The sequence below is a fragment of the Phocoena phocoena genome, chromosome 9 (genome assembly GCF_963924675.1).
Source record: "Phocoena phocoena chromosome 9, mPhoPho1.1, whole genome shotgun sequence".
Lineage (NCBI taxonomy): Eukaryota > Metazoa > Chordata > Mammalia > Artiodactyla > Phocoenidae > Phocoena > Phocoena phocoena.
Window position 1 is genome coordinate 61,277,242 of NC_089227.1, and position 24,164 is coordinate 61,301,405.

The 24,164-nt window shown below is 39.2% G+C and overlaps 1 protein-coding gene across 3 annotated transcripts in view; it reads right to left on the bottom strand.

Annotated features, from left to right (window-relative positions):
* The window catches only part of PDE1C (phosphodiesterase 1C), a 565,059-nt gene that overhangs the window by 114,178 nt on the left and 426,717 nt on the right, over positions 1-24,164 (bottom strand). For all 3 annotated transcript variants that reach the window (XM_065884420.1, XM_065884421.1, XM_065884422.1), the window contains one exon: positions 1,783-1,896. In XM_065884420.1, the coding sequence (XP_065740492.1) occupies positions 1,783-1,896 (114 nt within the window). The remainder of the gene's footprint in view (positions 1-1,782; positions 1,897-24,164) is intronic.

A 24,164-nucleotide genomic window follows, 5' to 3' on the forward strand; every position in this document is an offset into this window, starting at 1 on the left:
CTCTGTTCAAAGCAGCTGTTCCTACTCTCCACCCCACCTGCATACACAGGTGCAAAGAAACCAAAATAAATTGGCCACAAAAAAATCCAGCACCTTGTAGACAAGGCTTGTGAAAGCCCACCCTTCGTTTGTTTCAGGCTGGACAAAGGAACAAAGGAATCAGAGAAAGTCAAAGATACTTTATCTCAGGCTTCGTAGGTCTGAGACACATTGCACTCAGGAGCACCCAGTATCTTTATTCCTAGATGGTTTGTGGAATTTGAATGGAATCTAAACCTTCCATTTTAAAATGCATTCACCAGGAGGTTTATTTCATAGATGGCCATGTGGCATTATTTTGTTTTAAAAATAATGGCACTTAAAAACTATAGACAACAATACTGTATTATAAACTTCACACTTGCTAAGAGCCTAGATCTTAATAGTTCCCATCACAAAAAATAATAATTAGGTGTTAGTTAACGCTACAGTAGTAATCATATTGTAATATATAAATATATCAAGTCAACACATCGTACATCTTAAACTTATACAGTGTTACATGTCAATTACATCTCAATAAAAATAACTTTTAAAAAAGAAAAAGAAAGATTTTGCAAAGTATTATCCAAATCACATCAACCCAGTCCTCTGAAGTAATGAACCCAAATAATATCAACTGCTATTCTCTCTAGTTTGTTAGGACATTACAGAAACTTAAATGTCTCAATTTAAGCAAAATTTCCAAAACAATGCAGTTCTTTATTTGAGCACAGTGATTTCAGGCAGCTGTCAGGTGTGCTCAGCAGATTTTTCAAGTGTGTTCATAGGTCAGGCTAGAACAGAAGTAGTAATAAATTACAATAAAACTTTGAATACTGTATTTTATACTAAGCACTACTAAAAATAAGCAGTAAAAACAGGTGTCAATGGAAAATTTTGTTCTGTTTTTTTTCTCTTTAGACCCATCAATTGAGAGGTAGGGGAGAAAAATGTAACATCTGGGAAAAAACTACGGTATAAAAGTTCCTTAAATTAGGAACCAAGCATATCACCGAAAACCAAGCCACACGATTCTTAGATTATGGGAAATCCTTTTGGATTGGAATTTGGCATAGCAAAGTAATACAACACAAATACTAACAGAGAAGCTTGTCTGAAGTAGAAAAAAGAAGAAAAGCCTTTCATGTTTACAATTTCCACATTTTTCTAAAGAAGTGCAATTCTGTTACTTTCAAATTCATTTTACAATAGTAACCGGAAGTGCTTTAGTATTTATGGATAATTCAAGTGGAGAGGGTCTGCTAAGTAAATCAATAACAAACCTAAGGATTAAGGGAGGAATACTGGGTGTTTAAGAGAACAAATGCTTCTCCATCCCTTCAGGAGCTTCCATTTACAGATAGATAACGTGAATTAAAACATGAACATAATTTTTAGGCTGAGATGAATAATATTCAATAATTCCAGTTGAACTTTACATTTGATTAAAAATCTGGTAAGATTTTTAAAAATCACTTTTTTTTAAAAATCACTTTTTTTCCTTCATTCTTACTTTTTTTTCCTGCATTCTTACTTCACTGTCATAATGGGCATGTGAGAGGTAAGTTCTATTAGCTCCTTTTTATAAATGAGCATGTACAGAGGATATGTGATACCCAAATCTACCCCATTTGTTTGTGAAAACTAAAGCTCCAAGACCAATCATTTGAATGCTACCTCCTACATGCCATGGGGGACATTTCAGAAAAGCCATATAACAGAAAATTTATATTACCACATCAACTCGTCATTTTAGCTTACCTGGTTTCATCAATGTATACAGATTCAAGCACTGTGGCTGCATATTCCAAATTCTTCTTAAGATCTACCACTGAAGCCTCCCCTCTTTCTAATTGTTTGACCAAAGACCGTAACCTGAGGGGAAAAGACATGATTCAATTAGAATAGAGGAAAAACAATTAGAGGAAACCAAAGATAATCCTACAATTAGAGGGACGCAGTTTACAGCCATTAAATATTTTTATTTATTCCAATATATCTGAAAGGAAAATATAAATCTAATGATGGAACTGACCAGTATTTCTCAAAGAAGCAAGTTATAAAATAAATACACACATTTTTTTCCACTCTAAATCAAGAACAAAAATATTCTCATCTACCAGGCACTGACAGCCCCCAACACTTTCTAACTACCTTTTATCTTGCTAAGAGTTTCCTAAATTATCAGTGATTTTGCTTCTCTTCTGATTTTCGTATTTTTTGGTCCTAACTGTATGTAGTAAAGCATGACCAGCAACAACATCACCAAACACTGCTTGAGATCCTGCTATGTTGCAGGTACTTTGTTCAGCTGTGACCATAGAGAATAGCAGTCCCATGGCCCACACATGTTCCAAGACAGATGAGGAGACTTAGACCACCAAAATAACCACAGAAGGCTCCATAAGGAATACATGAAGGCAAACTTTTACTGGACAGGAAGAATTCCTCTAGGAGCAGATAAATACCCTAGTTTTGTTTTTTTTAAGGAGGATGGATGACAAACCAAGGTACTGAGGACAAGACCTTTCCCACTGCTAGTCAAGAGTTCCAGACAGTAAAAGAGAAACAATAAAACATGCTCTCCTCTTATGTATATGAACACTATCCCCACAGAGAAGGACTCAGTACATATGAGAGCAATAAAATGCCAACAGATTATCAAAGACCGGCAACTGGGAACACTGTAAATACCACAGAGATATGGAGATTGGACAACTCTTCAGGCTCTTTGACAGCCAGCAAAGAACAGAAACTTTGAGGACAACCTTCGGTTTGAATTGTACATCACATAGTATTAGCTCTGCAATCCCAGGCAATAGCTGAATGTCAGCTATAAAATGAAGAAGCAACCACCAAATTTCCTAGGTTGATATAAAGATTCAATCAAATTGATATTGATGTAGTCACATCAACCATGTGACCTACGATTGGTAATTGTTTTCAGCTTTACTGAATATAATTGATATATAACATTGTGTCCTTATACAACATGATGATTTGATACACATATATGTTGCAAAATGACTACCACATAAGGCTAGTTAATACAGCCAAAACCTCATAAATTTAATTTCTTTTTCTGGTGAGAACATTTAGGATTTACTATTCTAGCAACTTTCGTATACAATACTTAAAACCAGTACTTGCTAACTATAACCACCAGGTTGTACATTAGATCTCCACAATTCATTTATCTTACAACTGTAAGTCTGTACTCTGAACAACTTCCCCCATTTCCCTGTTGTTTTTTTAAAAGGCATTTGTTATCATTATTGTCATTGTTGTTATTCAGTGACCTTGGTTATCAGAGGTAACCAGAGAGAAACATGCTATCAGGATACTTAAGATTATTATCAAGTCTCCATTTCCCAAGGGTGCTCCCACTTTCCTGACTTCAAAATATCCTCAGATTTGCATTTATAAGAGAGCACAGGTCAACATCTCTGCAAGGCATAAACTATTCCCCTCCAGATCTACATGAAAATGATCAACAATAAGGAAAGAGGAAAAACTCAGGATCACCCTTAAAAAGTAGGCAAGAGGGTCAGCCATACAAAAATAAATTCCCAGGAATTTCAGTGATGTAAAATACAGAGGAAATTAGACTGAGGGTAGTGGCTACGTGACTTGTGAATCTCCAACATGCAAAAGGAAAATATGCAAAGGAAATCAGCAGAGGCCTCTGCAGCCTTGGAGGTGAGGGTTAGCCTGCGGATCCAATTAGCAGCACTAGGAAGTGTTCTGGTTTCAAAGGCAGTGCGAGACAGGGAGTTGGCATGGAAGGGTTTAGCAGTCCCTCACACACAGTGGACAGCCAGCCTGCCAAACAATGGGGAGACTGCAGAAGCAAGCCCTGAGAGTTGTTCCAAATAAGAAATGGAAGCTCTTTAGCAAAACACATTCCTGGCTAAGTCTGCCTCCAATTCTGACTCTCACCTCCAGAAGCCCAACTACCCCCAGCCTGTTTTGACTCTCCACTGGCAAGGAAAAATGAGGGTAAGCTTAAACTTCCTAAAAATGTTCTCCCTTGATTTGGGGCTTAAAGATTCTACCAGGAATTGACATGAATCCCTAATAGGACCCATCTCAGCTCTCAAAACCTGAGAGGAGAAGACAAAACATAAAAAATGATGACGGAAACTACATGGCTAACAGAAGTAAGAACCAGATGATTCTACCTTCCTACAAAAGGGAAATAAGAAATAAACAAACAGAAGCAGCTTTAATCAGATAAGTTTTCCTAGACTGAAGAAAAACCTTTAAAGCAGATGAAAGGGGATCAGATAAAACCAGAAAAAGAAATCCAACATATGCAGTTGTAATTTTTTATCTCCAAGAATTTTTAAAAAAGGCGAAAACTGTTGAGAAAAAAATATATTACTTACAAAGTAACAAAAATTCAAGCTGGCCATAAGACTTCAACCATGCCAAATATCAAAAAGCAATTTAATAACAACACCAATTTTTGAAAATAATATGGTATAATTCAAGGTATCTATATCTACCTATGTATACTAGGACTGCCATGTGTATGTGAAGCCAACAAATACATTCTCAGTTGTGGACAAGCTCAAAATTTCATCATTAATATGCTTTTCCAGAAAATAAAAACAAAAAAACTTTAAGGCCAACTGTGGGACAGTGATCTTTCAAGGAGGATAGATTGATGAATCTCCAATTAAAGTGACTCATGACCGGAGGAGGTTCAAGATGGCAGAAGAGTAAGACGCGGAGATCGCCTTCCTCCCCACAAATACATCAGAAATACATTTATATGTGGAACAGCTCCAAAAGAACACCTACTGAACGCTGGCAGAAGACCTCAGACCTCTCAAAAGGCAAGAAACTCCCCACGTACCTGGGTACGGCAAAAGAAAAAAGAATAAACAGAGACCAACGAATAGGGACGGGACCTGCACCAGTGGGAGGGAGCCGTGAAGGAGGAAAGGTTTGCACACACTAGGAAGGCCCTTCGCGGGCGGAGACTGCGGGTGGCGGAGGGGGGAAGCTTCGGAGCCGCGCCGCAGAGGAGAGCTCAGCCACAGGGGTGCGGAGGGGAAAGCGGAGAGATTCCCACACAGAGGATCGGTGCCGACCAGCACTCACCAGCCCGAGAGGCTTGTCTGCTCACCCGCCGGGGCGGGCGGGGCTGGGAGCTGAGGCTCGGGCGGGCTTCGGTCGGAGCGCCGGGAGAGGACTGGGGTTGGCTGTGTGAACATAGCCTGAAGGGGCTAGTGCGCCACGACTAGCCGGGAGGGAGTCCGGAAAAAGTTCTGGAGCTGCCGAAGAGGCAAGAGACTTTTTTTTCCCTCTTTGTTTCCTGGTGCGCGAGGAGAGAGGGATTAAGAGCACCGCTTAAAGGATCTCCAGAGACGGGCGCAAGCCGTGGCTACCAGCGCGGACCCCAGAGACGGGCATGAGACGCTAAGGCTGCTCCTGCCGCCACCAAGAAGCCTGTGCGCGAGCACAGGTCACTCTCCACAACTTTCTTCCGGGGAGCCTGTGCAGCCCCCCACTGCCAGGGTTCCGGAATCCAGGGACAACTTCCCCGGGAGAACGCACAGCACGCCTCAGGCTGGTGCAAAGTCACGCCGGCCTCTGCCGCGCAGGCTCGCCTCGCACCCGTACCCCTCCCTTCCCCTGGCCTGAGTGAGCCAGAGCGCCCGAATCAGCGGCTCCTTTAACCTCGTCCTGTCTGACCGAAGAGCAGACGCCCTCAGGCGACCTACACGCAGAAATAGGGCCAAATCCAAAGCTGAACCCCGGGAGCTGTGCGAACAAAGAAGAGAAAGGGAAATCTCTCCCAGCAGCCACAGAAGCAGCGGATTAAATCTCCACAGTCAACTTGATGTACCCTGCATCAGTGGAATACCTGAATAGACAACAAATCATCCCAAATTGAGGAGGTAGACTTTGGGATCAACAATATATATACATTTTCCCCTACTTCTCTTTTTGTGCGTGTGTATGTGTATGCTTCTGTGTGTGATTTTTGTCTATATAGCTTTGCTTTTACCATTTGTCCTAGGGTTCTGTCTGTCCATTTTTTTTTTATTACTTAAAAAAATTTTTTTCTTAATAATTATTTTTTATTTTAATAACTTTATTTTACTTTATTTTATTTTACCTTCTTTCCTTCCTTCCTTCCTTCCTTCCTTCCTTCCTTCCTTCCTTCCTCTTTCTCTCTCTTTCTTTCTTCTCTCCCTTTTATTCTGAGCCATGTGGAGGACATGTTCTTAGTGCTCCAGCCAGGCATCAGGGCTGTGGCACTGAGGTGGGAGAGCCAAGTTCAGGACACTGGTCCACAAGAGACCTCCCAGCTCCACGTAATATCAAACGGTGAAAATCTCCCAGAGATCTCCATCTCAACGCCAAGACCCAGCTCCACTCAACGACCAGCAAGCTATAGTGCAGGATACCCTGTGCCAAACAACTGGCAAGACAGGAACACAACCCCATCCATGAGCACAGAGGCTGCGTAAAATCATAATAAGGCCACAGACACCGAAAAAACACCACCAGATGTAGACCTGCCCACCAGAAAGACAAGACCCAGCCTCATCCACCAGAACACAGGCACTACTCCCCTCGACCAGGAAGCCTACACAACCCACTGAACCAACCTTAGCCACTGGGGACAGACACCAAAAAAAAACAGAAACTACGAACCTGCAGCCTGCGAAAATGAGACCCCAAACACAGTAAGTTAAGCAAAATGAGAAGACAGAGAAATACACAGCAGATGAAGGAGCAAGGCAAAAACCCACCAGAGCTAACAAATGAAGAGGAAATAGCCTGTATACCTGAAAAAGAATTCAGAATAATGATGGTAAAGATATCCAAAATCTTGGAAATACTATGGAGAAAATACAAGAAACGTTTAACAAGGACCTAGAAGAACTAAAGAGCAAACTAAAAGAGATGAACAACACAATAAATGAAATTAAAATTCTCTAGAAGGGATCAATAGCAGAAAAACTGAGGTAGAAGAACGGATAAGTGACCTGGAAGATAAAACAGTGGAAATAACTACTGCAGAGCAGAATAAAGAAAAAAGAATGAAAAGAATTGAGGACAGCCTCAGAGACCTCTGGGACAACATCAAATACACCAACATTCGAATTATAGGGGTCCCAGAAGAAGAACAGAAAAAGAAAGGGACTGAGAAAATATTTGAAGAGATTGTAGTTGAAAACTTCCCTAATATGGGAAAGGAAATAGTTAATCAAGTCCAGGAAGCACAGAGAGTTCCATACAGGATAAAACCAAGGAGAAACACGCCAAGACACATATTAATCAAACTATCAAAAATTATATACAAAGAAAAGAATTAAAAGCAGCAAGGGAAAAACAACAAATAACACACAAGGGAATCCCCATAAGCTTAACAGCTGATCTCTCAGCAGAAACCCTACAAGCCAGAAGGGAGTGGCAGGACATATTTAAAGTGATGAAGTAGAAAAACCTACAACCAAGAATACTCCACCCAGCAAGGGTCTCATTCACATTCGACAGAGAAATTAAAACCTTTACAGACAAGCAAAAGTTAAGAGAATTCAGCACCACCAAACCAGCTTTACAACAAATGCTAAAGGAACTTCTCTAAGCAGGAAACACGAGAGAAGGAAAAGACCTACAATAATAAACCCAAAACAATTAAGAAAACGGTAATAGGAACATACATATTGATAACCTTAAACGTAAATGGATTAAATGCTCCAACCAAAAGACACAGACTGGCTGAATGGATACAAAAACAAGACCCATATATATGCTATCTACAAGAGACCCACTTCAGACACAGGGACACATAGAGACTGAAACTGAGGGGATGGAATAAGATATTCCACGCAAATGGAAATCAAAACAAAGCTGGAGTAGCAATTCTCATAACAGACAAAATAGACTTTGAAACAAAGACTATTATAAGAGACAAATAAGGACACTACATAATGATCAAGGGATCAATCCAAAAAGAAGATATAACAACTGTAAATATTTATGCACCCAACATAGGAGCACCTCAATACATAAGGCAAATACTAACAGCCATAAAAGGGGAAATCGACAGTAACACAATCATAGTAGGGGACTGTAATGCCCCACTTTCACCAATGGACAGATCATTGAAAATGAAAATAAATAAGGAAACACAAGCTTTAAGTGATACATTAAACAAGATGGACTTAATTGTTATTTATAGGACATTCCATCCAAAAACAACAGAATACACATTCTTCTAAAGTGCTCATGGAACATTCTCCAGGATAGATCATATCTTGGGTCACAAATCAAGCCTTAGTAAATTTAAGAAAATTGAAATCGTATCAAGGATCTTTCCTGACCACAATGCTATGAGACTAGATATCAATTACAGGAAAAAATCTGTAAGAAATACAAACACGTGGAGGCTAAACAACACACTACTTAATAACCAAGAGATCACTGAAGAAATCAAAGAGGAAATCAAAAAATACCTACAACAAATGACAATGAAAACACAATGACCCAAAACCTATGGAATGCAGCAAAAGCAGTTCTAAAGGGGAAGTTTATAGCTATACAAGCCTACCTTAAGAAACAAGAAACATCTCAAATAAATAACCTAACCTTACACCTAAAGCAATTAGAGAAAGAAGAACAAAAAAACCCCAAAGTTAGCAGAAGGAAAGAAATCATAAAGATCAGATCAGAAATAAATGAAAAAGAAATGACGGGAACAATAGCAAAGATCAATAAAACTAAAAGCTGGTTCTTTGAGAAGATAAACAAAATTGATAAACCATTAGCCAGACTTATCAAGAAAAAAAGGGAGAAGACTCAAATCAATAGAATTAGAAATGAAAAAGGAGAAGTAACAACTGACACTGCAGAAATACAAAGGATCATGAGAGATTACTCCAAGCAACTCTATGCCAATAAAATGGACAACCTGGAAGAAATGGACAAATTCTTAGAAATGCACAACCTGCCAAGACTGAATCAGGAAGAAATAGAAAAGATGAACAGACCAATCACAAGCACTGAAATTGAAACTGTGATTAAAAATCTTCCAACAAACAAAAGCCCAGGACCAGATGGCTTCACAGGCGAATTCTATCAAACATTTAGAGAAGAGCTAAAACCTATCCTTCTCAAACTCTTCCAAAATATACCAGAGGGAGGAACACTCCCATACTCATTCTACGAGGCCACCATCACCCTGAAACCAAAACCAGACAAAGATGTTACAAAGAAAGAAAACTACAGGCCAATATTACTGATGAACACAGATGCAAAAATCCTCAACAAAATACTAGCAAACAGAATCCAACAGCACATTAAAAGGATCATACACCACGATCAAGTGGGGTTTATCCCAGGAATGCAAGGATTCTTCAATATATGTATATCAATCAACGTGATACACCATATTAACAAACTGAAGGAGAAAAAACATATGATCATCTCAATAGATGCAGAAAAAGCTTTTGATAAAATTCAACACCCATTTATGATAAAAACCCTCCAGAAAGTAGGCATAGAGTGAACTTTCCTCAACATAATAAAGGCCATTATGACAAACCCACAGCCAACATCGTCCTCAATGGTGAAAAACTGAAAGCATTTCCACTAAGATCAGGAACAAGACAAGGTTGCCCACGCTCACCACTCTTATTCAACATAGTTTTGGAAGTTTTAGACACAGCAATCAGAGAAGAAAAAGAAATAAAAGGAATCCAAATCGGAAAAGAAGAAGTAAAGCTGTCACTGTTTGCAGATGACATGATACTATACATAGAGAATCCTAAAGATGCTACCAGAATACTAGAGCTAATCAATGAATTTGGTAAAGTAGCAGGATACAAAATTAATACACAAAAATCTCTTGCATTCCTATACACTAATGATGAAAAATCTGAAAGTGAAATTAAGAAAACACTCCCATTTACCACTGCAACCAAAAGAATAAGATATCTAGGAATAAACCTACCTAAAGAGACAAAAGACCTGTATGCAGAAAATTATAAGACACTGATGAAAGACATTAAAGATGATACAAATAGATGGAGAGATATACCATGTTCTTGGATTTGAAGTATCAACATTGTGAAAATGCCTCTACTACCCAAAGCAATCTACAGATTCAATGCACTCCCTATCAAACTACCACTGGCATTTTTCAGAGAACCAGAACAAAAAAGTTCACAATTTGTATGGAAACACAAAAAGATCCTGAATAGCCAAAGCAATCTTGAGAATGAAAAATGGAGCTGGAGGAATCAGGCTCCCTGACTTCAGACTATACTAGAAAGCTACAGTAATCAGGACAGTATGGTACTGGCACAAAAACAGAAATATAGATCAATGGGACAGGATAGAAAGCCCAAAGATAAACCCACGCACATGTGGTCACCTTATCTGTGATAAAGGAGGCAAGAATATACAGTGGAGAAAAGACAGCCTCTTCAATAAGTGGTGCTGGGAAAACTGGACAGCTACATGTAGAAAAATGAAATTAGAACGCTCCCTAACACCATATACAAAAATAAACTCAAAATGTATTAAAGACCTAAATGTAAGGCCAGACGCTATCAAACTCTTAGAGGAAAACATACACAGAACACTCTATGACATAAATCACAGCAAGATCCTTTTTGACCCACCTCCTAGAGAAATGGAAATAAAAACAAAAATAAACAAATGGGAGCTAATGAAACTTAAATCTTTTGCACAGCAAAAGAAACCTAAACAAGACGAAAAGACAACCATCAGAATGGGAGAAAATATTTGCAAATGAAGCAACTGACAAAGGATTAATCGCCAAAACATACAAGCAACTCATGCAGCTCAATATCCAAAAAACAAACAACCCAATCCAAAAGTGGGCAGAAGACCTAAATAGACATTTCTCCAAAGAAGATATACAGATTGCCAACAAACACATGAAAGAATGCTCAACATCATTAATCATTAGAGAAATGCAAATCAAAAGTACAATGAGACATCATCTCACACCAGTCAGAATGGCCATCATCAAAAAATCTACAAACAATAAATACTGGAGAGGGTGTGGAGAAAAGGGAAGCCTCTTGCACTGTTGGTGGGAATGTAAATTGATACAGCCACTATGGAAAACAGTGTGAATTTTCCTTAAAAACTAAAAATGGAACTACCGTACGACCCAGCAATCCCACTACTGGGCATATACCCTGAGAACACCATAATTCAAAAAGAGTCATGTACCACAATGTTCATTGCAGCTCTATTTACAATAGCCAGGACATGGAAGCAACCTAAGTTTCCACCAACAGATGAATGGATAGAGAAGATGTGGCACATATATACAATGGAATGTTACTCTGCCATAAAAAGGAATGAAACTGAGTTATTTGTAGTGAGGTGGATGGACCTAGAGACTGTCATTCCGAGTGAAGTAAGTCAGAAAGAGAAAAACAAATACCGTATGTTAACACATATGTATGGAATCTAAGAAAAAAAGGAAAGGAAAAAAAGATCAGAAGAACCTAGGGGCAAGACGGAATAAAGATGCAGTACTACTAGAGAATGGACTTGAGGATACAGGGAGGGGGAAGGGTAATCTGGGACAAAGTGAGAGAGTGGCATGGACATATATACACTACCAAACGTAAAATAGATATCTAGTGGGAAGCAGCCACATAGCACAGGGAGATCAGCTCAGTGCTTTGTGACCACCTAGAGGGGTGGGATAGGGAGGGTGGGAGGGAGATGCAAGAGGGAAGAGATATGGGCACATATGTATATGTATAACTGATTCACTCTGTTATAAAGCACAAACTAACACACCATTGTAAAGCAATTATACTCCAATAAAGATGTTAAAAATAAATAAATAAATTGACTGATGACCAAGATTTAACAAAGCCAACCTTAACAACATGGAAAAGTAGCTTAAAAAGATTAAAAATGAGTGGTAGATGAAATATAATGCTAACTATACAAGGACAACTACACACGAAAATGGCTGACACATCTTCTTTTCCTAAGACAAGCTCCTATTCCTAGTGTAAATGCTTCCTATGTCACTTTTATGGACTAAAAACTAATTATAATCATTCAGAAAACAATTGAAATTATTAAGAACATTATATGGAATATCACTTTATAGCCATTACTATGAACAAGTCCCACTCCAGGGAAAGCACAGTATTGGGGGAACTGAGTTGTGAAGAGCCTCATATCATTCTGCAATATGTCATCCAGGACCTTAGGCCAGAGCAGGAGTGGTGCTCTTGGGGAAAGCATCATTTGGACTCCCACTCAGCAGTTCAGATCAGCAGCTGAAAATCATCTCCCCCGGAAAGTCCCAGACTTTATGCCATAATTAGCAGAAAAATCAGCAGTGTGGGGCTTTCCCGAGATGTAGTCACCAGTAGTGCCTGACAGACATTAGGCACGGCCACATTTATGTATCCAGTGCAAAAGTCTGACCTAACAGAAAGCTATAAACAGAAGGAAACCCCTAGCCCAGTGGCTTCGACAAAGCCAGAGATGAAACGACACAGAATAAAGTACTTTCGGGATGCATAAGACATACTAGAAATTCACATCTACTCCAGTCTCTCTAGTTAATGAGATGAGCAGAAGATCCACTAACACCCTGGCAGACATGAAGGTAGCCTAGGACAACACATCCACAGAGTTCATGGAAAACACCCAGCGACATTCACCTCTCTTTATTCAAGGACAACTAAACAGGAAAAAAATATATCTACAGAAAGATTCAGCAATAAAGAAAGTGGAGAATAGTCTTCAAAATGCAGAGGAAGGACTCACTTTTCAAAAGAAGATTCACTAAAGGAAACACAAGTAAATTTTAGGGAGCATCTGCTTTGTGTTCAATAAAATTCAGAAAAACAGATCTTTGAAACGAAGGTGAAAGCTGAAATCATAATGTAATAAAAGTGAACATATTGAGAGAGAAGAAATGAAAAAGAAACAAAACATGACAATAAAAAGACTATAAGAACGTTTTTTTAAAAAAGTGACCAACTTCTTATATACCCAGCTCCTATTTGGACTAGCACCTATCACAGGTATAAGCTACAGCTGTCCCTGTCCACACAGCTGCCAGCTTTCTGCTCTATGTAGCTGCCACATAAACCCTAGGAAATTCCAGATGTCCCTATTTTCAAATATTGTTGAGTTCTAGGGCATCACTCAGGTGGGTGCTGCTCCAATGGCCCCTCAGTCTCTCCTCTCCTCCAATCCTTTATCCTCCTTGGAACGTCCTGCCTTGACCCTCACCCCACTCTGCCACTTACCATCTACCTCTTGATAAAATTGCTGCTTTGTGGGCAGAAGAGTTTCAAATTAGCCTTTCACCACTAGTCACCAACTAGTCTCAAAAACTGAAAAATGTCCTAAAGTTTTGGGAATAAGGAGACACCCTTCCCTAGTACAGGTATGCCCTGGATCTCAAGCCATCAGACTGCAGGTGTGCCCTAGATCTCAATCCATCTTAAGAAGGGTTGTCTAAAAATAGCCAAGATCCTTCATACCCATTCTACAAAGTATTTTTGTTAAACTTGAAGAAGACTAGCTAAGCAGGAAGGCTCAGATGCCTTCCTTTGTTTTCCTAGTAAAGATTGGATGTTTTTCTATGTGAATTCATTTACCTAAAAGGCCAATGTCCCCAAGGACAGGTCCCACAGTAAGTTGCAGTCTGTACATCTAGCTTTTTAATACTATTCAAAAGGATTTTTGGTCTGGGCACCTAAAGGAAGAGAGGGAGGGAGGGAGGGAGAAGGGAAACATATAATACAACAAAAATAATTTAGAGTTTCTCTTCTGAGTGAACGTTCATAGTTTCCAGCACTCCATCCATTTCTGTCACTGTGGTGGCCAGACAATAGTTCCAGTATAGAAGCACAATACCATTTTAGGAATAGCTTACACTTGCAAACTTTGGCAAGATGTCTTTCTCTGAAGAGAGTGTATAATTTCATTGTGGATGAGCCCTTGCATCTTTACACGAAACTTTTATTTCTCCACATAAACTCTTTGCTTTCTCTAGGCTTCTTTGCTACAAGGCATATGATAAAATGCTGCATCACTTCAGTTCCTAGTGCCCCCAGGTCTGGAGCAAGTCCTGGATGGATGCTGAGGTGCTTGGAAACTATGTCATTATTTGGGATGTAGAAAAGTGTTGGAAGAGAGAAACTAAGTGAGGCAAGACCTACACACTGTATTTTGGAACTTGAAAGGTTGTTGGAGTGGAAGAGACAAAGTCTTCTTTTTTTCCGCAAAGGTAATTTCTAGGACCAACGGGGTTGACTTTATTAGGAAGCAACCTTTGGACTCAACTTCTTAACTTAGGAAACTGCCCTACAATGGACTCGGCATTATTCCCTACCCAAGTGAGGTCCCCAAAACCCTTCAACATCATGCCTTGAGAGCCCATACATTTGCTGAGCTGGAATGAAATCAGAAAAGAACAAGCAAAAATAAACTGGAATAAAGAGTCATGAAACAAACTTTCTTATATCTGTCCATTCTGCCCAAGGTTATTCCTCCTGAGAATGGATAAGCAGCTCCTAAAATGCCAGTGTGGCCGCCAACAGCTGTTGTCTCAGACAGGTTTGTTAGTTTGAAAGAATGTCAAAGGGAACTGGATCCTTTACAGAACTTCCCGTACATGTCCCAATGAATCATGTGTCCTAAAAACTCATTTGAATAAAAAAAATCACCATCTCAGTTCATCACATCCATGTATTTGTAAGGCAAAGGTGTCTCTGTGTATTTATACACACCTGTTTCCTCTGTCACTCCCATCCCTGCCACTTACCTAAATGCCATAGAAAGTAAATTGAAACAACTCCTCCAAATGGGATTTCAGGCTTACATTTTAATGTCACCCAATGATGCCATCTGAATATTTTTCTGGAGATCTGTTTGTTTCTAAAATTAACATTGTGGTACTTGAAACATCCCTTCAACATTGACTGAGTGCTCTCTGAATGCAGATACTGTAATAGGCTCCAGGAATACAAAGGGGGACAATGCAGTGCCTTCCCTCAATTATGGTTTTCAGGGTATATGCCCACTACTGGGCATATACCCTGAAAACCATAATTCAAAAAGAGTCATGTACCACAATGTTCACTGCAGCTCTATTTACAATAGCCAGGAATCAACCTAAGTGTCCATCAACAGATGAATGGATAAAGAAGATGTGGCACATATATACAATGGAATATTACTCAGCCATAATAACGAAATTGAGTTATTTGTAGTGAGGTGGATGGACCTAGAGTCTGTCATACAGAGTGAAGTAAGTCAGAAAGAGAAAAACAAATACCATATGCTAACACATATATATGGAATCTAAAAAGAAAAAAAATGGTCATGAAGAACCTAGGGGCAATACGGGAATAAAGACGCAGACCTACTAGAGAATGGACTTGAGAACACGGGTAGGGGGAAGGGTAAGCTGGGACAAAGTGAGACAGTGCCATGGACATATATACACTACCAAATGTAAAATAGCTAGCTAGTGGGAAGCAGCCGCATAAAACAGGGAGATCAGCTCAGTGCTTTGTGACCACCCAGAGGGGTGGGATAGGGAGGGTGGGAGGGAGATGCAAGAGGGAGGAGATATGGGGATATATGTATATGTATAGCTGATTCACTTTGTTATAAAGCAGAAACTAACACACCATTGTAAAGCAATTATACTCCAATAAAGATGTTTAAAAAAATGTCTATTGAAAAGGTTATGCCTTTTCTTGCAAAATTATGCTATGCAAGGATCTGTAAAATAACTTCCGTCTACATTTTAGAGCCAGGAAACATTTTGCCACGTCAATGGACAGTTGCAACTATATAACTTAATGTGTACAAATTTTTATCTTCTTTTAAAGCCTTTGTGGTTGATCACAGTGGACATTAAGTAAATTATGTTGGATGAATAATAAATGTGAAACCAAACATTTTACTTTAAGTACATTTTCTCTTGGGTGTAAATTGAATACAAAATGGATCAGTTTCTTTTTAAATCTTCTTATATTTGAAGTCATTATGTAACCATAACCTTCTTTAATGTTTATGTTAAATATTCTCAAGTCATTTCTTCACAAATACCACATTTAACAGCCTTAATCATCTCACTCATTCTTACACAAATCTTCTAGTTTCTTCAGGCTCTTTTCAAAGTGTTATTATCAAGAGTTTCTAATTAGTAATTATCTCTCAAATGTCAACTTCTCTTAACAATTCCTAAGAGCATGTTAACTTTTTATATTACAGTATATAAGTTGTTACTCGGATGGCAATCAATCTGTGAATGCTGTCTTTGCTTTTGCTTTAAATATATTAGCTGTACAGAAATGCACTTTCTTTTGGTTGGTCTTGATATAGGAAGATGTGCAGATCAGAAATCGCCATGCCCTTGGCCAAGTGTACTGTTGGGTCAACAGTATTTGTTGTTGCCAAGTCCATGGCAGGTGCCATATAGGCTACAGAGAGAAAAGATGCAAGAAGCTTCCAGTGGAGTGTTGGAGACAAGCATTGACTCACGCACCAGTGAGTGAACAAGAGAAAGGATAGTCCAGCAGCCCAGCATGTGGTGTTCGGAGTATAAAGCCTTCTGATCCAAAGCCTAGCTTTTCCATTTACTAGTTGTACAACCCTGAACAAAGTTTTTCAAACTCCCAATATCTCCATTTCTTCTTTGGTAAAATAGGGATGACAAGAGTATCTGTGTCATAGGTTAGGTGATAATTACATAAAATAACTTATGTAGAGAGTTTAGCACAGTGCTTTTAAACCCTCAGTAGCTGCTGTGTGCGCATGTGTGTGTATACTTTGTGCTAGGTACTCTGCTAGGTATATAAATAACTATGCTGCAAGGCAGAATTTTAAAAGAATGAGAGAGGGCTAAACTGAAGAGCAAGAATAGATTTTGAGAGTGATCCAACCACCTCCTAATAGATACGTCACGAATGTCATTAGTGTGTGTGTGTGTGTGTGTGTGTGTGTGTAGTCAAAAATAACCCCAGAGAGTGAGAAGTTCTGAGCCTACAGGTAAAAGCAAGATAAATATCCTTTTCCAAGGAAGTAAAGAGCAAGAAAAGTGGCATCCTAGTAATATTATATGGGAATCTAGCCTCATCTGCATTCCTGTGCACAATTCTTCCCTTCCCAAACCATACAGGCCTCCATAGATAGCGTTGACTGTGACTCATAACTCCTTCTATACAGAGACTAGCACCGAGAAAAGTCGGCAAGCATAAAAGGTATTTAATAAATTTGAACCTGTAAAACTTTATGGGAAGCAGGTGTTTGAGTCCCATTTTATGGAACACGAGCCTACTGAAAAGGGTTATATGAACTATTGTGAGGTTGTTCAGCCTGTGAACGACGATGGGAATGTAATCACATGTCCCACAAACTAGACTATGTTAAGCCTCCTGTTGTTAGAATAATGCCATTTATACATCTATTTATAATTTTATATTCCTCCCTTTCATCTCATTCTTCATTGAAAATTAATGTATTGCAACTCATTGGCAGGCCATTTATTTTCCAGTAAAAATTAATCTAATAAAAAACAATAAAAACTATGAATGTGAAAAAACATCCCAACGATATAAGCAGATTTATTATACATAGCTGGAAAATATCTCTTACACAAAGGCATTCATAAAGTGATTTAACGTCTCTGTGCACAAGTTCTTTGAAAATATACTTGACAGAGTCATTTACTACTTTCAATATCAGAAATCACCGGGGAACGGGTGAAAATTATTCCTACAAGTAAGAAGTAGTTATATACAGCCAAATAACTAGAGCAAAATAAAACCTTATGAAAAAAATAGATGAGTGCAAGGGGAAAAGGGGGGTAGGGAAGAGAGGAAGATGTAAAACAATAATTTAAAGACGAAGTTAAAATGAAGCCAGTAACCACACAGTGATTTAATTACAGGACACCTATTGTATAATCTTGATGTCATTTGACAACTCTCAGTAGGTAAATCCCTAAGAAAGTGATATTCAGTTATTTCATAATATTGCTCTATAACCTAGAAATTTCTTTAGGATCTTTAAATTTAGTTCTTGAGGTAATGGACCTGACTTTCCATGCAAAGATTCAATATCGTTTTCTTTAACTGTTGCTTCTTGATGAAACAGTTCCTCTTTTATCATGTCATTAATCTCAGTGCCAAGCTTTGAAGGTGGTGCTAAGGTTCACTCTCTGTGTGGCAAGTGGAGGGCCAAAACGTCCCTGTGCAGTAAGAGTACGCAGGGGTTCTCATTCCAACGTGTTTCCACCACACTCTGGACATCCACCACTAATGGGCACATCACAGTGTGGTGCAATGGTCAGTTTGTATGACTTTGTCAGTCTCTGTGCCGTGCCAAGACATACAAAGACTGAAAGTCAGTTCCATGACCTGAAGAAGTAACTACTCTGACTTTGCAGGATAACCTCATTTAGTTCTCAAAACAAATCTATGAAGTAGCTAATATTATTATTCCTATTTCACAATGGAAAAAAAAGGTTTAGTTTAACTCTTCCAAGGTCATTCCCCTAGAAAGTGATGGCATCTGACTCCAGAGCCTGTGTTTTAAATCATTATTCAACAAATAATATAGATTGGATGATTTAACAAATGACTAAACAAGTGAATAAGACATACTAAACTAAACTAAACACCACGATCATATTCTTATTTAGCTTTTCGAGTTTGAGACAGAATATTCTTAAATTTTGATTTGTAAATTTCCCAAGTTAAAATTAGATCCCAAAGACCATGCCCAGTATTACGAACACTGCCATCCAACGAATGGACTGATGTGAAGAAGAGAAATATTGGCAGCCAGAGACTGTGTCCTCAAAATGCTGACACAACGAGTTATACATTTTAAAACTTAATTTATAAAGTGACCAAACTGATGCAAAAAGGCATCTTCTTTTTTCATTTCATTGACTCTATAAATTAACTGATGCTTTATAAATACAGCTCAAATAATGTAATAATGTCAAAGTACCATTAGAAAATTAATAGTGGATGGATATACTCTGGCTATCGCTTATTCATTTAAATATACAATTTAAAACAAATTTCTTTCAAACATTACCATGAAGGTCTCTTTGATGTGTCAACTTGGCTAGGCTAGTCCCGAAGTTTTCAATCAAACACTGATCTAGGTACTTTGTAAATGTGATTAAAGTCTATAATCAGTTGACTTAATAAAGTAAATTACATTAGGCAGTTTGAAAACCTTAAAAGCAGAACTGAGGCTTCCCAGAATAAACATAAATTCTGCCTATGGACATCAGCTTCAGCTGTGTCTGAGAGTTCCAGGCTGCCCTCCTTGTAGGTTTTGGACTTACCTAGCCAGCCCCCAGAACTGAGTAATCCTGTTCCTTGCAATAACTTTCTTAATATACATCTCCTACTGCCTCCATTTTCCTGTGATACAATTGCTCTTTTGCACTCTTACATAGCAGAGTTGTAGTGATTATAGTTAATTCATCAGCCTCTACTCAAGAAGCAAACAGGGTTTGGAAGCAATTTAAAACTTAGCAACAGCAGGAGTTCCTATCACCATTTTAAAGCAAAATAAAATTTTAAAAAGAACAAGATACGGCTGTGTGGATTTTTAAATAAAGACCCTGAACTCTTACTCATCTTTATAACTCCAGTGATGAACACAGGGTAGGTGCTTAACAAATGTCCTATAAGTGAATAAACAACCGAATGAGTAACTGAGTGAATGAATGAGTTGATTCGGCTGGCAGTTCTCTTGTGCTAAATTTCTCTCTCAGATTCTTCACTGCAATATTTGGGGTAGAAAGGATGCAAAAGTTTAGCACAGAAACTATAGCTCCTGATGAAACAGTTGCTTGAGAGCTTTTCATTCTTCAGAAGTTCCACATGAATTTCCTATTTTAAGACAGTATTTTGCACCCACAAATTGTATAACTCTCTCACCCAGAATCCTAACGGAATAACCACTAAAATATAAAAATGTGGTTATCATCACTGAGAAATAGGAAAATGAGCCAAAGACAGAAAACTTCTTAAAAATGTAACCTAAATTCTCTTAGATGGTTACTCAGATGTCAGTATCCAATTATAACTAGGTAAATAAATGGCTTTGGCCACCATGGCTATTTCTACACATCGGTTATCAGTGACTTAGTCAAATCATTGTCAGAGGAAAACACAGCTCCTTGGATATCCTCTAGTACCATAAACATGCCACCAGACTCTCTAAATAAGGCTCCATGCTCTCTCATCTGAGGAATGACTGCAGCCACCCTTCCTATCACACCTGGGACCATCAACTGCCTGGACTCTCTAAGGCGTCAATATCTGGCTCTTTTATTTTGTTGCACTTGGAGCTGTTAACCAGGATCCAGGATATATGCTCTGTTATAGATAAAGTCCCGGGCCACTGGCTCTCCTAGGTTCATTAACACCAAACAGGCAACTGAGGGGGAAGAAGGAAAAGGAAACTTCCCTTCTTCATTCCCATTGCCCCTAAAACTCATATAGCACCGTGTGCGCCAAGAACTAAGAAAACACATCCATTTAATCTTTCCAAAAACCTATTAAACAGGTCATACCATATGTTATCAATTCTAAGACATTTATTTTCACATTTATTATCTCTGAAGTAGAGATGCATTGTACCATCCATAGAATATCATGACTTATTTGGCAATTCCTTTTGTGTGTGTGTGTGTGATTTTAAAACATCTTTATTGGAGTATGATTGCTTTACAATGGTGTGTTAGTTTCTGCTTTATAACAAAGTGAATCAGCTATACATATACATATATCCCCGTATCTCTTCCCTCTTGCATCTCCCTCCCTCCCACTCTCCGTATCCCACCCCTCTCGGTGGTCACAAAGCACCGAGCTGATCTCCCTGTTGGCACTGCTTTGTCTTCCATAAAATGAAGGTGTACCTTTATTTATTTTATATGAAATAGGGTCTTACCATCATCCCATTTTACAGATGAGGAAACTGAGGCACAGAGGCAGACTCTTTTCCCCAGTCACACAAATAGTAAGTGGCAAAGCCAGTACTTGAAACCAGGAAGTCTAGCTCTAGAGTAGGGCTTCTCAAAATTGGCACCATTAACGTTGTAGGCTAGATAATTCTTTGTTATAGAGGGCTGCCTATACATTGTCGGATGTTTAACAGTATCTCTGGCCTCTACCCACTAGATGACAGTAGCACCTGTCTCCAAGTGTCCCCTGAGGGACAAAAACTGCTTCTGATTAAAAATCACTGCTCTAGGGCTTCCCTGGTGGCGCAGTGGTTGAGAATCTGCCTGCTAATGCAGGGGACACGAGTTCGAGCCCTGGTCGGGGAGGATCCCACATGCTGCAGAGCAACTAGGCCCGTGAGCCATAACTACTGAGCCTGCGCTTCTGGAGCCTGTGCTCCGCAACAAGAGAGGCCGCGATAGTGAGAGGCCTGCACACCGCGATGAAGAGTGGCCCCCGTTTGCCAGAACTAGAGAAAGCCCTCGCACAGAAACGAAGACCCAACACAGCAAAAATAAATTAATTAATTAATAAAAAACTCCTACCCCCAACATCTTCTTAAAAAAAAAAAAAAAATCACTGCTCTAGAGTATGCTTAATCCCTATGCAATATATATTCTTCCCTAAAAATGAAGACATGCCCAGGTTGACTTGCACTGCAGCCAGAAATAAGTTGGGTCCTCTGCAGAAATCAGGAACACCCCTTAGCTTAACATTTCCCCCTTAAGATGGTCCTTTTCCCTGATTTCTTCTTTTATTTTTACCCTTACTGTCCTCCCCCTTTTTAGCTTTGCACAATCCTCCAGGTAGATTTCTTTCCATGTTGCATTTCTGTTCACCTAGTTTCCACTTTCAGTTTGGAAGAGCCACTCTGGAAGCACTGACAGCACTCGCTCCCCTGTCCCTCTACCTGCCTTTTGTGGGCAGGAACAATCTTGGTGGCGCCTCCCCTGCTCCCTTGGTGCTGCCTTGTACCAGCTCTAACCCACACCCCAGAAGATGAGGAAACCAAGCAAAGGCTTTTCAAAAGTTGGTAGGATGATGAAACCCCGGCAAATAAATATGATTTGATCATAATATGATCTGGTGAGAGAACCCATCTTGTCTCAGGAGCCTGTAAGCTGAGAGGCATTACATGGGTGGCTGAGTGCATGGCTTCTAGAGCCTGGGTTTCAATCCCAGCTCCACCGCTTAGAAACTGGGTGAGCTTGAGCTAATTGATCTTATTTGCCTCAGTTTACTCCTCTGTCAAAGGGGGAAATACAGCCCTTGTTTCATGCAGTTGTTGTGAAAAATAAGTGAGTAAAACACTTGGAAGAGCAAAGTGCCTGGCCCATGCAAACACCAGAGAATTATCTGTGATTATCAGTGACCCAACAATTGAGGTGCTAAAAACAGTTGAGGTGCACTTTCTGCTTAGCTTGACAGTCTGGTTTCCAATTTGTCAGCCTAATTTTTACTTATTTATTTATGGCTGTGTTGGGTTCATCACTGCACGCGGTCTTTCTCTAGTTGCAGCGAGTAGGGGCTGCTCTTCGTTGCGGTGCGTGGGCTTCTCATTGTGGTGGCTTCTCTTGTTGCGGAGCACGGGCTCTAGGGTGTGGGCTTCGGAAGTTGTGGCTCGCGGGCTCTAGAGCGCAGGCTCAGTAGTTGTGGCGCAGGGGCTTAGTTGCTCCGCGGCACGTGGGATCCTCCCGGACCAGAGCTTGAACCCTTGTTCCCTGAATTGGCAGGCTGATTCTTAACCACTGCGCCACCAGGGAAGCCCAATCAGCCTGATTTTTGAATAGAATACTCACATCAAAATACTAAATCTAAAATCATATATTATGTAAAATATATTAAAAATATGTATTAAAAATACATATAAATAAAATAATACATATAAATAAAAATACATTTTTATTATACATATAAATGTATAATTTATATGTATATATTTTTATATGTATATTTATTTTAAATTTACATTTAAATACATATAAATTAAAAAATATATTAAAAATATATTAAATATATGTAAAATCTATTACATATATTCAGAGAAGGATAACAGACTTTGGCTATCATTTGAGATTTAGTTTATACACATATATATACGAACTCATAAAATGCTAGTAATGGTAAAAATTACCAGTTTTCTATGAACCATCACTTCTGAATATCCGATATAATACACTATGGCATGTGCCTGTTATTATAATAGATATATAGAGAGAGATATAAAACAATGACTTTAAATCATAAAGTGCCTTCTGAATCACAAAAATTAAATAATGGTTGGGATGTTTCAATATTAATATCTATATACTTTACAGAAACTTAATCCTTGAAAATAGAGAGTGGCCCACATGGTATTTATGGTGCTACCTGGGCCCTTCTGCCTGGTGGGTAACCCCAGAAACAGGACAATCTCAAGGCGCCGAGTAACCATATAACCTCTCAGCTGGCCCTCAGAGCCATCCACATTGACTACAGTATTTTATATGAGTTGTCTTAACTAAGGAAGCAAACCTCATCCTGCGAGCTCATCTCCAAAGAAGGTAGCACCTGCCGCTAATCTCCCTAACACCATTCCTGCGTCAGCTTCCCTGACGCACCCTGGAACTTCCTCCTACCCGTGAGGTGTGTAGCCAGCGACGCTGCCCCTTGGTTCCCTCTAAAATAGGAAATAATAAATCACTTTCACCTCCTACGAGCCAGATGTGCTCATGTCACGGAAAACTTTCACAACCATCTATGAATTTGTAACCATCTACACTTTTATTATGCTCCTTTTACAGATGGGAAAACTGAAGCTAAGAAAAGAGAAATAATTTTCCCTCAAATCAACTAAGTAATACAAGTGAAAACTCTTGTGCCTGTATCTCAATCCAGCCACTGAGATTCCTTCTTCTTTTAAAGATAAAGGCCTGTTATCTATGCCGCCTGAGGAAGCAAACTGGTTTCATTCCTTTGTTCTCCTCCACCACTCCATGTCCTTCTACCCAAGGTGTCACAGGAGCTTTTATCTTCTCCGCTTTCCCTGTGAAGGCAGGTGGTATTAAATTCAACCGGTGAGTTTTCTTTGAATCAAATGTTAAATCCATTAATTTCCAGGGAGCAAAGGGT